At 41.6% G+C, this 19,220-nt stretch overlaps 1 protein-coding gene across 1 annotated transcript in view; it reads left to right on the forward strand.

The window, feature by feature from the left end:
• The window catches only part of CCDC6 (coiled-coil domain containing 6), a 110,448-nt gene that overhangs the window by 57,832 nt on the left and 33,396 nt on the right, over window positions 1-19,220 (forward strand). The window contains exon 3 of the mRNA XM_081569059.1: window positions 10,354-10,482. Coding sequence (XP_081425185.1) covers window positions 10,354-10,482 — 129 coding nt within the window. The remainder of the gene's footprint in view (window positions 1-10,353; window positions 10,483-19,220) is intronic.

Consider the following 19,220-nt stretch of genomic DNA (forward strand, 5'->3'; position numbering starts at 1 on the left):
CATGCAGCTAACTTCTTCCACCTAGTGGGGGTTTTAGTATCTGCACAACTACTCAAGGACATGGCTCAGGATATTATTTATAGCCCTGAGGAGGAAATAAAGGTCCTTGTCTTTGTTCTATGGCTTAACTATTATTGTTTTGTCTTGCTTGACTGTATTCTCACTTCTCTAATTAAATCTGCTCTGTAACCAAAGAGCAAATTTAAAGCTTTTCTACAAACAAGAGACAGGGGCCAAGGCGGGGGCAAGGGTAAGATGGAAATCTGTCCCTGGGGCGGTCCTGCAGGGTCTTCCTCGGTTTCACTATCATAATTGCATCTGTTTATCATGGACCGCATAGACTGCAGTGCACTGGAGCCCCTTGCAAAGTCAGGCTCGTTGCAAAGTCAGGAAGATTCCGGACTACCCAGATTGTTCATTTAGAGCTAGCATAAACAAAATGCTCTTATGATTGGCTTAACTGTCTTGTCAGCTGTGATACGATTCATTCCACTGGCTGCTCTTTAAAAAAAAAAAAAAGAAAAAATGCTAATTCCTCTGGCTAACAGTTAAGCACCAGTCACCAATACTAACTGGAAGACCTGTTGTTGCTGAGATGGATAGCGATTTTAGCCCCTGTGGATTTTCTCACTTGCTTTTATGTAAGCCCAAGGCCTCAGGTTCACTTCCTGCTCTTGGAAGCCCTGTTCAATTGTTGCCTACACTTTTCTCCACCAATACTGCTGCCAAAAGTTAATGAATTTTTTTTTTTTCTTTATTTAAAAGCCTGGAACAGGACTGAGATAGGAGTACCGAGTATTCTATATCTCTCTGAATGTTTTCACTCTAATCCAATTTTCAAATTTTAGACCTTAAAATAACAAATAAGTTTGTAGTCTTGTACTGTAGAGTCACATTTGAAATTGGATCTGGTCCTCAGAAAATAATGCCACTGTAGCTATTAATATAATAGAAATGATTGTACTCATTCCCTTACTGAGGAGACACATTTTTCTTATTGATGGCGGAAAGCACTTAAGAACAAAAGTTTTCTGGATCTCATGTTAAGTGGCACGACTTATTGTTACTATTATTGACTGGGTCCCTGAGGTGAGAACGCCTCCGGGAATTAAAGCAGTTGCAGTTTCCTAGCATCTGTGGAAAGATGATATATGGAGGGAAGGAAGGAAGTTGTGGGCAAAAACCACTGCTGAAGCCGCCATTGCCAAGTGATACAGAGCTGAGACGTTCAGAAGGCTCTTCTGTAATAGCATTATTCTTCCATCCGTGTTCGCAAAGGAATGAAACTTAGAGTAAGGCTTGCGAGAAGTCCCTGAATCTGCCTGTTGACCTAGACAAAGGCTTACATGCATGTACCTCCTCTCTCCCCTCCCCTCAATCTGGAGTAGTAGTTTCTCCCTCCATTCCCATCTGAACGGAGGCAGGTTTTCTTCTGTGATGTGCCCTTCTTTAGTCCCTTCAAGGCTGTGTCTGTGGGGGGCAGGCTTGTCCACGGGCATTAGAAGTGAGCATAGATGCCCAATTCCCTTCTCAAGCCTGTACAGCAGAATCTGAGGCTGCCTTCTTTTACTCCAAGTTCTCCAAGTCACTAAGATGGCAGTGCAGTGATCTTGTTTGTTCAGGCAGCAGAATCACATGTCAGGGTGATAAATACGTATGAAACCCTGTTTAGTTCATTTTAAAGGCACCGAGGCGAACACTGCTGTCACATCCATTCAGGTGAAGACTTGTTCTCCCGTGGCAGGGGAGAAGGGACCTTGAAATATGTTCTTCATTAAGCTGGCTCGACCAGTGGCCCTCTTGGCTTTTAGTTTTTCAGGGCTATTAATGCCGAGCAGAAAATTTGGCTATCACCTAATAGCTAACAGAACATTTAGGGCAAAGTTGAGTTGTATTTTCTTTCTTTTTTTTTTTTTGTCATTCTCCTTGTTTTTCATTCCACATTATCTGACTCTCAGCTGTGTGTGTTCTTTGTTTCTTTTCATGGAACAGGGGGCTTATACACTGTGTTCAAGATACATCTGCAGAGGGCTTCTGGGATGTGTTTATTGCATTTTAAATGCCACAACCACCAGAGGCCAAATTATAAGGCAGAATTTTCCTGTTAGCAGCATGCCAGAAATCTCTCGGTCCAACGTAATTGACATTTTGATTCGAAAATACAATAAACTTGAGGCAGTTCTTTTAGTCTTCACAGATCACTGAGTTTTTTCCCAAAGTGTTTGTAGTATGTTACCATTATGGCTGGAGTTAATGTGCCAGCCTGGATTCCCCAAAATGTAAGAGCAAGGGTCAGGGCTTAGAAGCTCTTCAGGCTGACTTCTTTGACAAAATATGGAGAAATGCAGGTAGAAAGTAAAAGTAGGAGAAGGAAATGAAAAATAATGAGATGAAGCTGGAGTGAGAAGCTGCTTTACTCACTAGGGTAGGGGTAAAGTAAGCATTGTTATTTCTAGTTGAAAAAGTGAATCTTGGAGATTGAAAGATACTTGGCTGCGCTGTATGGACTTGAACTATCACTGGAAATGCTGTGCAAATGATTTTAAAACTTTGCAGTTATAAATGTTGCAGTGTTTTGCATTTCTTGGGTAATTTTTTTTTTCATTTTAAAAAGTTTACAGTCAGTCCAGTTAGTAGTTACCTTAAAATTGAGTTATGTCCAACTATTAATTATCTTTACTTTCCTTTTTTTTTTTCCTTTTAATTTATGATAAGGTCTCAGCTTAGACTGAATTCTTTCTTTGGATTAAATATTCTCTACTTCTCAAAGAAGAAAGAGTTAATTTTTACAAAATGGATTTTTTTTGCAGGTTGACACCAGAGCCTCAAGAATTCCTTTATCTTATTCATGGAGCATCTTTTTTAAACCTTCCTCCTGACTAGATTTTTTCAAAGGTGTTAACACTTTAAGGTGTTAACACTTTAAGCAGCATGATGCTATTAGGAATCAAATCTAGGAAAGTCAGACTTAGCCCCTGAGGTATTCTAAATGGGCAGGAAGCCTCATATACTGGAGCCCTCCACTCAGGTGAAAGCTTGTCCTCAAGTGTTGAGGATGCTGATGAGAAAATAACATCCAAAAAATAATTTATTTTCTGGAAGGGCCTACCAATTTTTTTTCCCTGCAGAAGTTATGTATACTTTTTCCCTTTTTGAAAATGACAATTAGATAATTAAGGCAAGCTTCACTGAAGATAAGTGGAAGAATTAACAAGATCATGAAGAACTGTTGGGGGGAGATCTGGGGAAGGTGGAAATTGAGAGGAGACCCAGCACCCAAGGCTCCCTTTTTCTTGAGCACTTTTGCTATTTGTTACAGAATAGCTAAGAAGCTGAATGGTGCTTTTGGCAGTTGTGTAGAGCTGGGGTTTCAGAAGTCAGAGCTCAGGGCTGGCCAAAGGTGGGGACAAAGGTAAATCACCCCCACTTTACTCTGGAATCATGAAGAGCTATACCGTCAGAAACGAGTGAACCTTTTTTTTTTTGCTTCATCTGGATGAATCAGAGAACACAAAACTTGGGTTTTGGATTAAGGCAGACCGTGCTCATCCCAGCCTGAAGGAGGGGGAATGTACATAATGCTGAGCATGTGTGGGAAGGCGCTGTGGGAGGGGTCTTTGGAGCTGTCCCAAAGTTCCAGAAATTTGGAGGAAATGGCTTCAGGTACTCTAGGCAGAGGATACAGCATGATCAGGACTGTGGGTTTGGGGTGCAGTGGCTCTTGTTAGCGTGGTTACCAGTAGGACTTGGGGTCTGGAAGCCCCTGGACCAGAGAGGTCTCCAGACATGTTTGCCCAGGATGATGGGTTTCATTTTTCTTTCTTTTGTTTTTAATGTGGACAATTTTTTTTTTTAAAGTCTTTGTTGAATTTGTTACAATATTGCTTTGGTTTATGTTTTGGTTTTTTGGTGCTGAAGCATGTGGTCTTTAGCTCCCTGACCAGGGACCAAACCTACACCCCCTGCGTTGGAAGGTGAAGCCTTAGCCACTGGACTGCCAGGGCAGTCCCTTCAGTTTTTAAAATGTGGGTTGTTGTTGTTTTTTTTCCCTCCAGGAAAAGAGTCTTTAGAAAAAGACATGAGCTGTGCCTTGAATCATAGTTGCCACCACTCTCTGGGCTGAGATTCATCATTGTTTGTCAGGTGCCTGGACCCTGAAGGCATTTGTGTGTGCAAACCTTAGACTGTCACTTGGGCTGAGTGTGAAAGTATGGGGAACTTGCATGGGGACTGGATCGAAGGTGGACTTGAACATCGTACTGATGAGTTTGGGCTTACTCTGCAGGAATGCTGCTGCTGCTAAGTCGCTTCAGTCATGTCCGACTCTGTGCGACCCCATAGATGGCAGCGCACCAGGCTCCTACGTCCCCAGGATTCTCCAGGCAAGAATACTGGAGTGGGTTGCCACTTCCTTCTCCAGTGCATGAAAGGGAAAAGTGAAAGTGAAGTCACTCAGTCATGTCCGACTCTTAGCGACCCCATGGACTGCAGCCCGCCAGGCTCCTCTGTCCATGGGATTTTCCACGGAGCCATCATAAGGTTTTGGACAGGGTGTTGAGTGAATAGAAAACTCTACAAGTTTAGTTTAGCATGATCTACACTGGACCTGGGGTATCAGTTAGGAGCTTTGGCAGTGGCCCAGTGAAGAGGAGTAAAAGGCTTGAACCAAAGCACAGAAAGCGCAGGGTGTGTTGGACAGCTGTTCTGGGGGCTGACTTAATGCCATTTGGTAACTGATGAGATGTGAGGTATTGACTGAGAATAACAGTACCAGTAACAGAAGGGGGAAGGAGGTGGGTTTAAGTGTGGGCCCAGGAGGCGTTTAGTGGTGATGCACTGAATTGAAGGTAGGAGGTTGACTTTCTGCTCAGCGGAGCTGTTCAGATTGGTTTAGAGACTCAATGTTGTGAGAGATAGTTCTTTTTTTCAAAGCCCATGTTAACTGCTTGGAACAGTAAGTCCCCTACACATGAACCTTTAAACTGCAAACTTTAAAAGATGCAAATGTTTGTTCACTTGTCCATTCACGTAAGTTAGTTCACATGTCTAGCGTACATTGTCATGTGCATGCTTCCTCTACAAGTGGTTGTGCTTTTGTGTACTTGCTGTACAGTTCTGTATAGAGTACAATATCTTAATTTCAAGCCAAAGATGTCTGGAGGCAAGGATAAAAGCAGCACTGTATAGCTGATTGTGTTAGTCAAGTACCTAGGCTTACTTTGTCAAATTGGACTTAAGAACATGCTCTTGGAACGAAACTTGTTCATATGTAGGGGGCTTACTATGTTAACTACATGACAATTATTTTTGGCAATTCAATGACTTAATGTAGTCACTGTCCTATGGTGGCCTTTACTTGGTTCAGTGCAGATGGGTCTAGTTCTTAGTAGTTGTCAATAAATGAGGGATGTTGGTTGCAAAACTGCAGATCGTACAGAGAATGGTTAGCATTGACTAGTGTAAACAGAACTGGGGGCATCTTGGGTTTATCCTCAAGTTGAATTGAAAAAGCTGAGTCCCGGGGCTGGTGGCAAGAAGGCGTGCCTCGCTTGGCTCTGGGTGGATTAACAACAGGCCCAGACTTGCAAACACGCTTTGCCAAGCCTGGGATTTGACAAACCTGCTGCATGATGGGTGGGTGGGCTGGCTTAGCAGCCAACCTCCACATGCACCTGCAGTGGTGCCTGTACCTGCTGGAGAAGGTTTTGCCCAGAATAAAAGCCATTCAATGAAGAGTTTTTGAATCTCTGATATAAGAACCTGGTTCACTGAAGTGGCTCCAGAAAACTTTTGTAAATTATGAGAAAGACAACAATTATTGGTAATTCAATGATGCTTAAGGCTAGTCTGTGTTAGATCAACTTAATGCTATACTCATGTTTTTTAATGGGCTGGAAATTGGCTTTGGGACTTCATATGTGAGTGGATACAATGAGAAAATGCTCACATTTGAGTGCTTAGAATTTTCCAGGTTTGTAGTTGTTTTTGCTTATGGCTTTTTCGTTTATGTTAATATATTTTTTCATGCTGAATCCCAAGGAATAAATCTTTATTTATATAACCCTAATTCCATTGTAAATGTGCGGCTTGTGGATCGTCAGTTATGTAATTTCCATTCTACAAGGTTTCTTGTTGTTAATGTTACAATATATTGCATGGTTAAGAGTTCTAAAGCTCTTCCATAATCTGTGAGATTGACTTTGTAAGAAGTATATTTATAGAAAATGCTGATTCTGACAACAAATTTTAATCTACCTAAGCATTTTACTTTAGATATATTAAAGGCAAGCAAATGAGGTTTTTTTTCAAACACATTAATAGAATTTACTTGCCTATTTGCTTCTCAGTTTGAATGATTTTTGTTCCAGTTCAGGATCTCTGACCTGATTAGTAAGATTAAGAATTGCTTAAGACGTTAAGACCTTTGATTAGAAATTTAAAATCATGTCTTAAATTTTATGCCCACGTTGAAGATGCTACTCCAGAATTGGAAGTGGAGTTTAGTTCTTCTGATAGGTCCTGAAAAGTAAAAGTGAAAGTGTTAGTTGCTCAGTCGTGTCTGACTCTTTGTGACCCCATGGACTGTAGCCCGCCAGGCTCCTCTGTCCTTGGAATTCTTCAGGCAAGAATACTGAAGTGGGTAGCCATTCCCTTCTCCAGGGAATCTTCCCAACCAAAGGATCAAACCTGGGTCTCCTCCACTGAAGGCAGATTCTTTACCACTGAGCCACCAGGAAATCATCTCTGATATGTCCTGGGTCAGCCTAAACCAGTCTTCCTTTTACGGTTTTTGTTTATGGTGTCATGGACTACAGCTTTAAAATAGGCAAGTGGAGGGAATTCCCTGGCAGTCCAGTAGTTAGGGCTTCATGCTTCCACTGCATGGGGCATAGGTTCTATCCTTGGTTGGGGAACTAAAATCCTGTATGCAGTGAGGCGCAGCCAAATAAAAAAACTAAAAAAAAAATAAAATAGATGGATTCAGGGTGTTGGTTCAAGTCCTGTTGGGGCCAAATAGCTTGAATTTACATGGTATCTGTTTGAAACAAATAATTTCTGAAATTTTCTGAGGTGCACTGTTAGGAGGAAAACTCTGTGGCTATTAATTCCTCAATATCTCTTTCTCTGCCCTCTTTTCTTGCCCATGTTGACTCTCTTCTCTTGATTTTCTGGGGGGTTGTTTTTTGTATTTCTTGCTGTATTTCTCTTTTTATTGGTGGTTTCTTGGTTCCAAAGAAGAACCAGATTTTCTGTTTCTAGTGTTCTATTTGGAACACCAACTCTGTGCCCTGCCCCTAAATTGCCTGTCACCCGAGAGAAGGCAGAACAAGACAGGCAGCAAAGCTGTTTGTTCCAGGTCTGTCTTTGGGGGATGTTGAAAACTGTGAGTCTTTGGCTGAGTTATATCTCAGGATGGCTTGATATTTTCCAAATGGTTAGTACAACCCAGGGGCCTCACTTGAGTTCTGGTAACGACGGCTTCACCATCACGTTTTCCTTTGGGTGTAGCTCTTGAAAGGAAAAATCCTTTCAAAACTGAGGGCTTTTATAGATTTCATCACTAGCTGAATCGGTATTCTGAAAGGAAATACCTTATCAGTTATTGACAATGTTAGACCATCTGTCTGTATATGAGTCTTTTCCTCTAGGACAATGAGAATCTTACCTTTGCTCAGATTAATATTCTGTGACAAATTGCTGCCTGGGTCGGGGGAGAGATTTTTTGACATTAGATTGCATCCTTTATTGTTTTGGGCTTCCCTGGCAGCTCAGATGGTAAAGAATCCACCTGCAATGCAGGAGACCCAGGTTTGATCCCTGGGTTGGGAAGATCCCCTGGAGAAGGGCATGGCTACCCACTCCATTCAATATTCTTGCCTGGAGAATTCCATGGACAGAGGAGACTGGCAGGCTACAGTCTATGGGGTCGCAAAGAGGCGGACACAACTGAGCAACGAGCACTTTCTCTTTATTGTTTTAATTTACTGAAGAGTATGAGTATAACACTGAAGAAAGGGAAGAAGGAGGCTCTTTGAAATAAAAGTGGCAGCAATTGAAAACATATTGGAGAGACTTCCCTGGTAGTCCAGTGGTTAAAAATCCACCCTGCAATGCAGGCGACTCAGGTTCGATCCGTGGTGGGGGAACTAAGATCCCACATGCTGTGGAGCAACTAAGCCCATGTGCCGCGACTACTGAGCCCGTGCACCACAACTAGAGAATCCTTGTGCAGTGAAAAATCACGCATGATGCAGCAAAGATCCTGCATGCCACAACTAAGAAGGACACAGCCAATATTTTAAAAAACATATTGGAGGAAAACACATATAATACTTAAAGAAAACTATGCAAAAGGTTTAAAAGTTTTAAGACAAAAGTTCACTTTTCTAAAACCAGTAGATACCATTTAAGCTTAGCATTCATAAACTGTTTTAGGGCAAAGACAATGTCTTAACTATAGATTTCACTCCCTTCTGCCTCTACTGTGCAATTGGAAGACACACCACACAGGTAATATTTATAGAATGCAAGAGTCAGATGAAGATGTACTTCTGCTATTTTTTCTCTCATAACTGATGCTTGTCCCATTGGGGGTCTTTGTGTCTGAAATGCTGAGAACTGTTCTCAGTCTCTGACCATTCCTCTTAGTTCTTTTAATTACTGCTTGATCTTCCAGAACCTGAATTTTAATGGGCTAGCTAAAAATAGACTTGTCACTGTAAGCACCTCTTCACATCTGCCTGCTTTTTGAGTCCCTGCTAGGTTGACCAGCTTTTTTGGAGTTGCATATAAAAAACAGTTGGAGGAAAACCAGCATCTGTTAAGTCAACATTTCCGTGTTGAAAGATGATGTCAGATTTTGAACATTTTTGTTTTCTTTTTAAACACCAAGTATGGTACTTTCAGAGCAATGGAAATTGTTTCCAATGAGGAGATGAATAAGTATAACCCTTTGAGGTTTTTAGGCCCACTGAGCTCTCTCTCTTGTCCAGTGCACCCTCTGCAGGTTCACAAAGAGACATAGCTTTCCGTGGGCAAGCTTCCATGACTCCTTGTTCTCTGTATTTAGCCATTTAACTTTCTGAACGCCAGGGGCGCACTAGACACTTGTGGATGGATGAGTGTCTAGCCAGCCCCTCTGAGGTTTGCTCAGGATCTGGTAGGAGAACTCTGATTATGGTTTGGGCCCCAGGCTCTGCCACGTTCCAGCTGAATTACCTTGGTTTGATAACCTGTTTTATTACATTAGATATGGGGGTTGTCATGCCTGCCTAACACAAGCCTGGTACGCAGTGCCTGCCTGAAGAAATGGTTTTGGAGGTAGAATTAAGGACCATTGATCATCTTAGACCTCAAAATAAAATTGTGTGCTTCATTGTTTTTAATAGCTTTTGCTTAATTTGCCTATGGGTCTGAAAATATCAGGCGCTGTGGCTCATTCCTGTTAACCCCTACTATGAATCAGTAGCCCCTCCCAGCTGAGAACATTGGAAATAAGGCACAGTAATTCATGAGAACCCCAGTTGTTGTGGGTCCACTGAATTTCTTTTATTCTCTTTTGGTTTTGAAGTTTGGAGTATATTTTTTTTAAGATTTCTTTTGCAGTGGCACCATAACCTTATCTTTTAATTGCATAAATAAGAGACTTTCCCTCTTGGTTTTCAGAAAAGGTGTAGAAGGTGTGAGGTTGGTCTCATGACAAGAAGTTAATTATTTGTACTGATCTTTGCCAAGTATGCTTACTAGTACGCTCATAAACAGCATTCAGAATACTTTACCAGGTATTTTTTGTGATTGTAACTTCTCTTCCCTCTCTACACACATTGTATGAATGCAAGTAAACTGTAATTCATTTAATAAAAACTGACAGTTGCAAATTTTCTATTTTTTAAATAATTTTTATGGCCAAGGTATAAAAATTTTCAAGTCCCCAAGGGTTATATATATGCTGAAAAGTACGTTTCCTTCCTTTCCTCATCCCCAGTTCTTCTGTACAGAGACAACCACTTGCATGTTCTTCAGAATTGAAATTGGTGTTTAATCATGGTTTGATGCTCTGATATAAATGTATATATACACATACACACATATATATGTATATATACACACACCCACACATATATATGTATACATACATATAAGTGCCTCTGATTATGCACTATAAATTTTGGGTTTAAGTGAGAGGAATCAGGAGCAGGTTACTAGATGTGCATTTGGATATACGAGCAGAAATGAGTAAGGTAACTTTTATGATGACCTCTTGTATTTGGTTTAACCAGCTTTTAGAGCCAGCATTCTCATGGCTTTTGAGTGTCTTGATTTCCACATCTGTGTTTTTTTTTAATTTTCCAGTTGCAGCATGAGAAAGCTGAACTAGAACAGCATCTTGAGCAGGAGCAGGAATTCCAGGTCAACAAACTGATGAAGAAAATCAAAAAACTGGAGAATGATACCATTTCTAAACAGCTTACCTTAGAACAGGTAAAAATGTATGGTTCTCTCTCTGTATCCTTAATTAGGGTAGTTCTGTTTTGTTTCTCATATCAACTGTTCTTTCAAACTTTAAAAGGTCCTGTGGAATATCAGTGAAAAACATTTTTCAACTTTTTCTTCACACAGTGGGGGCTTCCTATCTGAAGTATGCATTGACAGTTCTGCATAGCACCTCCTTATTCTCTCACGCTTTTTGTTCTTTTTAACCACAACTAATAAGGTTTCAAGAGATATGTTGTGATGTACTGATTTATAGGCAGGAAATGTTAGGTTCCTTTTGCAAAAGAGGGAAGAATATGTTTTGAACCACAGAATCGCTTGTGTGCAAGTTCCTGAGACAGTGGGACTGTGGAGCAAAAAGTTCTCTTTCAAGGGTTCTTCAGAACAATTAGCATTTTTGTCTTTGAATTATTAGCAACCTTGTGTGAACCTTGTCTTTTCCCACCTAGATTTGTTGATACAGGTATGGAGCCCTAGACTCGGTCACTCATCCTGGTTCAGCCACTAATTAGTTTTGTGACCTTGCATTAACTTCATTAACTTTGCAGGGGTCCAAGTTTTCCATATGTAAACAAGAAAAGCACAAGCTCCAATCAGGAGTGGCAAGCTTAGAAAGGTACAAAAGGTGGAAGGTAACAGTGCACAATCCGTTTGTCCATCACCCTTGGTAGACATTAGTATTTGCCTTAGGAGGCCAGGCTGGTCCTTATCTGCCAACCCAGAATCATGGCCCACCATTATCAGTCTTGCCGGGTTGGTGTGTCAGACAGAAGTTCCTGGTGTCTCTGGCCTAAGTGCTCCTAATGCTGTTCCCACGCTAATTTATTTTCCTGAAGTTGGAAGAGATCAACCATAGTGTACTGCTACCTGGTTTCCATGTTCAGTTCAGTCACTCAGTCGTGTCCGACTCTTTGTGACTCCATGAATGGCAGCACGCCAGGCCTCCCTGTCCATCACCAACTCCTGGAGTCCACCCAAACCCAAGTCCATTGAGTCGGTAATGCCATCCAACTACCTCATTCTCTGTTGTCCCCTTCTCCTCCTGCCCTCAATCTTTCCCAGCATCAAGGTCTTTTCCAATGAGTCAGCTTTCCATGTAAAATTCAGTATATTGACATTTTCTAGCTCTTCATGATTTGGATCCCAATTATCATTTTGATAATTTGGCCAAGGCTTCTGTGCAAAGTTGTCTGATTTATCCCAACTTTAGCGTCTTTCATATGTGGATCTTAGTCCATGCTAACTGGTTTTTGAATCACCCTCAGGACCATTCTCATTTCATCACTGTACTTCAGACTGAATAGTTATGGGATTATCAGGTGTAAGAGAAAGGAGGGTTTATTTTAGACTAATTGAACTGACTTTTATTTTTTTGTATTATTCTTCTATCTACCTATATCAAAGGATGGGTTACAGTGTTTTTCAAGACTTTGAATAATGGCTTTGAAATTTTTTTTCCATTCCTTTTAGGTTAAAGAACAAAAAAGTTCCATTTCCACAGGCTGGCTATTTTACAAAAATCCAGAATAATCTAGTCCTACTATTCCTCTTTGGAATTCAGATGCAGTTTCCAAATTTAGAAGACTCCTCCACCTCTCACAGCTTAAAAACATCTTGTTCTGAAGTTCTCCTGTTTAATTTCCAGGATAGATGGTAGCCAGTTCCATTCATGTTAGCTTTGAAAATTCTTGTGTAAGCCCCTGACGTCCCACAAACTTGTTACTGGTAATTGTTAATCAAGATGTAACCAAGTGACAAGTGAAAGTCTCACCCTGGTTGGTATTGTGAGAACTTTACTTGGTCAACACCTTCTCTGTGATGGCTCTCAGTAATGGAAGAAGCTTCTACCTTGTATTTGCTCATAGATTCCAGAGGAGACTTTGGAACCGTGACCCCCAAAGTTTAGCTGTGGCCACAAGGTGGAGGTAGTGGCCTAGAGTCAGAAAGAGAAGGGAGAGAGGTTGGATGGCTTCCTTGTATTAAGGCTCATTGGAAACTTTAGTAATAAATGCTTTTAAAACGAGGCACAAGGTATACTTTCTCCCCAGTTAATGATTTAGTCCACTGTAAGACTTATGTCAGACCTCAACACTAAAGAAATGGATTTCCACAATGGAACGTGTACATTGTAAAGTCCTAAACTGGAAACTTAACTTCAGATGTGGCATGAAGTGAAAAAAAGTGAAAGTGTTTGTGGGATATCAAGTCTGTATTTTATTTTTTTTAATTAGAATTTTTTCGTTGGAGTATAGTTGGTTTACAATGTTGTGTTTCAGGTATACAGCAAAGTGAATCAGTTATGCATACAAATATATCCACTCTTCTTTAGATTGTTTTCCCATAGAGGTCATTACATTAAGTCCTTGTTTTAATTAAGATGGAGAAATGTTAACATCATCATAAAACATTGCCCCCTTTCTTTTGGGTATGTCTAAGATGATTAAATGTTGGGGATTTCACTATATTTTGTTTAGCTACAAGTAATTTTAGTCTGTGTTTGGAGAGAACGTTTATGTTCTACAGTAGAAACAAATCTCTTCTGTGTTTCCGTGGATATGCTCTGACCCTCTCTTGTGGCCATCTTTTGGGATTGTCATCTGTATTATAATATTTACTATCTATGTCATAGTCTGTATAATATAATATAGCCTATATTAAAGTTACTATAAGAAGAGCCAAGACAGGTGTTATATTACTCATTATGAGGATATATATGTGGTACATGCCTTTGCTCTTCTCTCTGACAACACATTTTTAGAACTAAAAGCTATTTGAAGGCATTTATCCTTTGGGTCCTGATGGTGACTGCAGCCATGAAATTAAAAGACGCTTACTACTTGGAAGGAAGGTTATGGCCAACCTAGATAGCATGTTTAAAAGCAGAGACATTACTTTGCCAACAAAAGTCCGTCTAGTCAAGACTATGGTTTTTCCAGTGGTCATGTATGGATGTGAGAGTTGGACGGTGAAGAAAGCTGAGCGCCGCAGAATTGATGCTTTTGAACTGTAGTGTTGGAGAAGACTCTTGAGAGTTTCTTGGACTGCAAGGAGATCCAATCAATCCATCCTAAAAGAGATCAATCCTGGGTGTTCATTGGAAGGTCTGATGTTGAAGCTGAAGCTCCAATACTTTGGGCACCTCATGCGAAGGGTAGACTCATTGGAAAAGACCCTAATGCTGGGTAGGATTGGGGGCGGGAGGAGAAGGGGACGACAGAGGATGAGATGGTTGGATGGCATCACCGACTCAATGAACATGGGTTTGGGTAGACTCCGGGAGTTGGTGATGGACAGAGAGGCCTGGCGTGCTGCAATTCATGGGGTCGCAGAGAGTCGGACACGACTGAGCGACTGAACTGAACTGAACTGAACATCCTTTGGGTCCGGTGCCTTAGCACTGCTTTGTTGGAAGGGTTTAAATAAAGTTTGGATTTGGACAGGTTACTGGAGAGCTGTCATTTGTACTTCAAAAGGCAGTGTAGGGTCGGGTTGGTTCAGGGCATGGGTAATGGACTTGGATAGACCTAAGGCCAGCCTTGCTGCAGGAGCAAGCATGTGTGAGGAGACAGAAACGGGAAAGCTACACAGCAAAAAGTGGATAGAGGTTCTGCATGGAGTAGAGGTGCTGAGAACACAGAAAAGATGGTGAAGACGTGAAGTTGAATCCCTCTTCTTTGTTACTGGGCAGGGGAAGAGACGGGGTTTCGGCAGTCTGCACATGTGGTGTCTTTGAGGGCAGACCCTTGTCATTACAGTGCGTGTCTTGCAGAGGCAGCCATGTAGCCGCACTATGACTCTTGCAGGCCCTGGTGTTGGAAGGTGCCCAGCAGTTACCTTCAGCCACTAGCCAACATCAGGTGACTGCAGAGGTTTGAGAAGACCCCGGCTTCCAGGGGCAACACCTACTTCTCCAGTGTCCATCACCATATATAACTTTATCGTAGAAGCAAGGCTTTAGAAAGAATTTCAATCCTCTGCACGAAATTTGTTGTTGTTCTATTTATTTATCTATTTATGGCTGCACTGGGTCTTCTTGCTGTGTGGGCTTTCTCTAACTGAGGGGAGCAGGGGCTGCTCAGTTGCAGTTTGCAGGCTTCTCACTACAGTGGCTTTTCTTGTTGCGGCACTTGAGTTCAGTAGTGTGGTGCACAGGATTAGTTGCTCCATGGCATGTAGAATCTTCCTGAACCATGGGTGGAACCTGTGTCCCCTGCATTGGTAGGTGGATTCTATCAGGGAAGTCCAGTTTTTTGTGTTCAATTTTTAAAAAGGTAATAAGGAAACATTTAGCCTATTTTAAGTTCTACAAAGAAGAAAGGAACATTGTCGCTTTCTAGCTCTTAGTACAGTGGTTCTGAGTTAAGAATATAAGATGGCCTTTCTGCCTTACTTGTCTAGCAGGTAATACAAGCCAACTGACGTCACAATCAGTCCACATACAATTCTGATGCTGCTTATTTTTAGTAGCTGCAACGACTAATTCTAGTGAGTTACACAGATCATCTGTTGTCCTTGTGACTTAGCAGCTAATTGAATGGCTAGTGGCTTGTGTTCAGATTTGCATCTTTGATTGGTTGATTTTTTTTTTTTTTAAGTTGGAATAAGATATCTCCTCAGTTCATGGGTAATGTGGGCATACTGGGTTTTGTTAGAATTCTATTCATACTGGCAGCCGCCCTGGCAGGCTCTGTTGCAGTAGCTCTGAGGAGCACCTGCTGGCTTCAGAGAACAACCATGTTCCATGAGCCTTCATTTGCATTAAAGAGAGGAAACTTGGGGCTTCCCAGGTAAAGAACCTACCTGCCAATACAGGAGATGCAGGTTCGATCCCTGGGTGGGAAAGATCCCCTGGAGAATGGAATGGCAACCCAGTCCAGTATTCTTGCCTGGAGAATTCCATGGATACAGAAACCTGGCAGGCTACGGTCCATAGGGTCGCAGAGTCGGACATAAACGAAGCAACTTGGCACACACGTGTGCACAGAGGAAACTTAGTGACCCCTAAGCGTCTTTTGAAGTTTGATTTCACAGACTCATCTCAAATTATGGAAGTCTTGAACTTTTTTAATTATGAGACTAAACCATTGCTCTTTCAAGAAAATGTAGAAAACATAAACATCAAAGTACAAACATGAAAAAACATCACCTAGACTACAGTCCCCCCCCAACAACTGCTATTCATATTTTTTCATCATCTTCCTTACCTTTGTCTTCTTTTTCCTCCAACAATAGTGTTGTGAACAATACATGCTGTTGTCTAACACTAGTAATAACACTAATAATAATGTGTCTAACAATAGTAGAGAAAATTAGATATACCAGGGGATAGTGTTGTTAACAATATATAGTGTTGTCTAACACTAGTAATAACACTAATAAGTGTCACCTAACAACAGTGAAGAAAATCAGAAATACCAAGGGAACATTTCATGCAAAGATGGGCACAATAAAGAAAACAAATGGTATGGACCTAACAGAAGCAGAAGATATTAAGAAGAGGTGGCAAGAATACACAAAAGAACTATACAAAAAAGATCTTCATGACCCAGATAACCACAATGGTGTGACCACCCACCTAGAGCCAGACATCCTGGAATGAGAAGTCAAGTGGGCCTTAGGAAGCATCACTATGAACAAAGCTACTGGAAGTGATGGAATTCCAGCTGAGCTGTTTCAAATCCTAAAAGATAATGCTGTTAAAGTGCTGCATTCAACATGCCAGCAAATTTGGAAAACTCAGCAGTGGCCACAGGACTGGAAAAGGTCAGTTTTCATTCCAATTCCAAAGAAAGGCAATGCCAATGACTGTTCAAACTACCGCACAATTGCCCTTACCTCACACGCTAGCAAAGAAATGCTCAAAATTCTCCAAGCCAGGCTTCAACAGGACGTGAACCGTGAACTTCCAGATGTTCAAGCAGGATTTAGAAAAGGCAGAGGAACCAGAGATCAAATTGTCAACATCTGTTGGATCATCAGAAAAGCAAGGGATTTCCAGAAAAATATCTGCTTCTGCTTTATTGACTACACCAAAGGATTTTACTGTGTGGATCACAACAAACTGTGGGAAGTTCTTAAAGAGATGGGAATACCAGACCACCTGATCTGCCTCCTGAGAAATCCGTATGCAGGTCAAGAAGCAACAGTTAGAAATGGACGTGGAACAACAGACTGGTTCCAAATTGGGAAAGGAGTATGTCAAAGCTGTATATTGTCACCCTGCTTATTTAACTTCTGTGCAGAGTACATCATGCGAAATGCTAGACTGGATGACGCACAAGCAGGAATCAAGATTGCCAAGAGAAACATCAACAACTTCAGATACGCGCAGATGACTCCACCCTTATGGCAGAAAGCAAAGAGGAACTGAAGAGCCTCTTGATGAAAGTGAAAGAGGAGAGTGAAAAAGTTGACTTAAAAGTCAACATTCAAAAAACTAAGATCATGGCATCCAGTCCCATCACTTCATGGCAAATAGATGGGGTAACAATAGAAACAGTGAGAGACTTTATTTATGGGGCTCCCAAATCACTGCAGATAGTTACTGCAGCCATGAAATTAAAAGATGCTTGCTCCTTGGAAGAAAAGTTTTGACCAACCTAGACAGCATATTAAAAAGCAGAGACACTACTTTGCCAACAAAGGTCTGTCTAGTCGAAGCTATGGTTTTTCCAGTAGTCATGTATGGATGTGAGAGTTGAACTATAAAGAAAGCTGAGCGCCGAAGAATTGATGCTTTTGAACTGTGGTGTTGGAGAAGGTCCCTGAGAGTCCCTTGGCCTGCAAGGAGATCAATCCAGTCAATCGTAAAGGAAGTCAATCCTGAATATTCATTGAAAGGACTGATGCTGAAGCTGAAACTCCAATACTTTGGCCACCTGATGGGAAAAACTGGCTGATTGGAAAAGACCCTGATGCTGGGGATGATTGAAGGCAGGAGGAGAAGGGGATGACAGAGGATGAGATGGTTGGATGGCATCACTGACTCGATGGACATGAGTTTGAGCAAGCTCTAGGAGTTGGTGTTGAACAGGGAGGCCTGGTGTGCTGTAGTCCATGGGGTCACAAAGAGTCTGAAATGACTGAGCAACCGAACTGAATAATAGTGTATTGTAATTTGCTGCCCTGCTTTTAATTTTGTAAAATAAAATGTTACAACCTGTGCTTTCACATTTTAGACAAGGTACACAGCCAGACATAATCACAGTAAACCCTGAAGTCAGCTTGATGGAGATTTGTAGCAAATCCTTGAAGATGTGTGGGTCACCTGAAGCTCAAGTACAGACATCCTGTGCTGTGTTTTGCTTAGTGATTCAGTCATGTCCGACTCTGGTGACCCTATGGACTGTAGCCTGCCAGGCTCTTCTGTCCATGGGATTCTCCAGGTAAGTATATTGGAATGGATTGCCATGCCCTCCTCCAGGGCATCTTCGCAACCCAGGGATCAAACCCAGGTCTCCCACATTGCAGGTGGATTCTTCACTGTCTGAGCCATCAGGGAAGCCCTACCTACTGCTTATCAGGGAGAGGTGGAGAAAAGCCTCAGAGCATACTGGAATATAAGTGAGAGTTTGTGCCTTGGTAGTAAACAAACCAGAGGCAGTAGTAGGTGGTACTCAAGGAGCTTCAGCAGGCTCTCTTTTCAGTTGATATGTAATTGAGGAGCTGTCAGAGTGTGATGATGGAGAAGGAAATGGCAACCTACTCCAGTATTCTTGCCTGGAGAATCCTGTGGACGGAGGAGCCTGGTGGGCTGGCATCTATGGCGTCATACAGAGTCAGACACAACTGAAGCGACTTAGTAGCAGCAGCAGCAGAGTGTGATGAAGCCAGCTGAGGGGCCGCCCCTCCACCCCTGTGAGAGCAGACATTGAGCTCTGTCAGGGACACAGATTAAGTCCCTCTGCAGGATATGAAATGAAGGAATTCCTTCCTTAGGCCTTGTTTCAATTAAGTACCAAGACTGTGTTCCATCTTGTCAGGTATTATTTTGAAGCACCAAGATAACATTTACCTTGTGCATCAATTTGAAGAGATGATGGCAGGAACAAAATTAAAAATGAGTCTTCTTTATAAAGAAAGAGGTACCTCACCATGATCCAACCATGTATGCTCCTGGTCATGCACTGGTGGTAAAGACTTTGCCTGTGAAATTGTTGGGCATGGGTGTGCTACGTACAGTAAGGGCAATAGAATCCAGAGATACTGTACTGAGACTTTCTAGTTGCTTCTAATTAGAATATATGAAGTCAGTTCTTTTTAACTTTAAACTTTTTATTTTGATTGGGTTATAGCTGATGAATAATGTTGTGGTACTTTCAGGTGAACAGTAAAGGGATTCAACCATATATATACATATATCCATTCTCCCCCAAACCCTCTTCCCATCCAGGATGGTGCGTGACATTGAGCAAAGTTCCATGTGCTATACAATGGGTCTTTGTTGGTTATCCATCTTAAATATAGCAGTGTGTGCATGACCTTCCCGAAGTCCCTAACTATTCCTTCCCTCTGGCAACCGTAAGTTCATTTCACAAAGTCCATTTAAAAAAAAAAAACAAAAAACAGAACAAGAATTTGGTGGGTAACTTAGAAAAGGTATTCTCCTTAGCTAAACATATGTGGCAAATGAGTGAATGGCTAAATCCTGCATCTATATGTTACCCACCAATTCCTAATTTATCCCTCCCCCCACCTTCCCTCTTTAGTAATGATAAGTTTTCTAT

Source organism: Giraffa tippelskirchi, chromosome 2, assembly GCF_054371585.1.
Source record: "Giraffa tippelskirchi isolate mGirTip1 chromosome 2, T2T-mGirTip1v1.2.pri, whole genome shotgun sequence".
Taxonomy (NCBI): domain Eukaryota; kingdom Metazoa; phylum Chordata; class Mammalia; order Artiodactyla; family Giraffidae; genus Giraffa; species Giraffa tippelskirchi.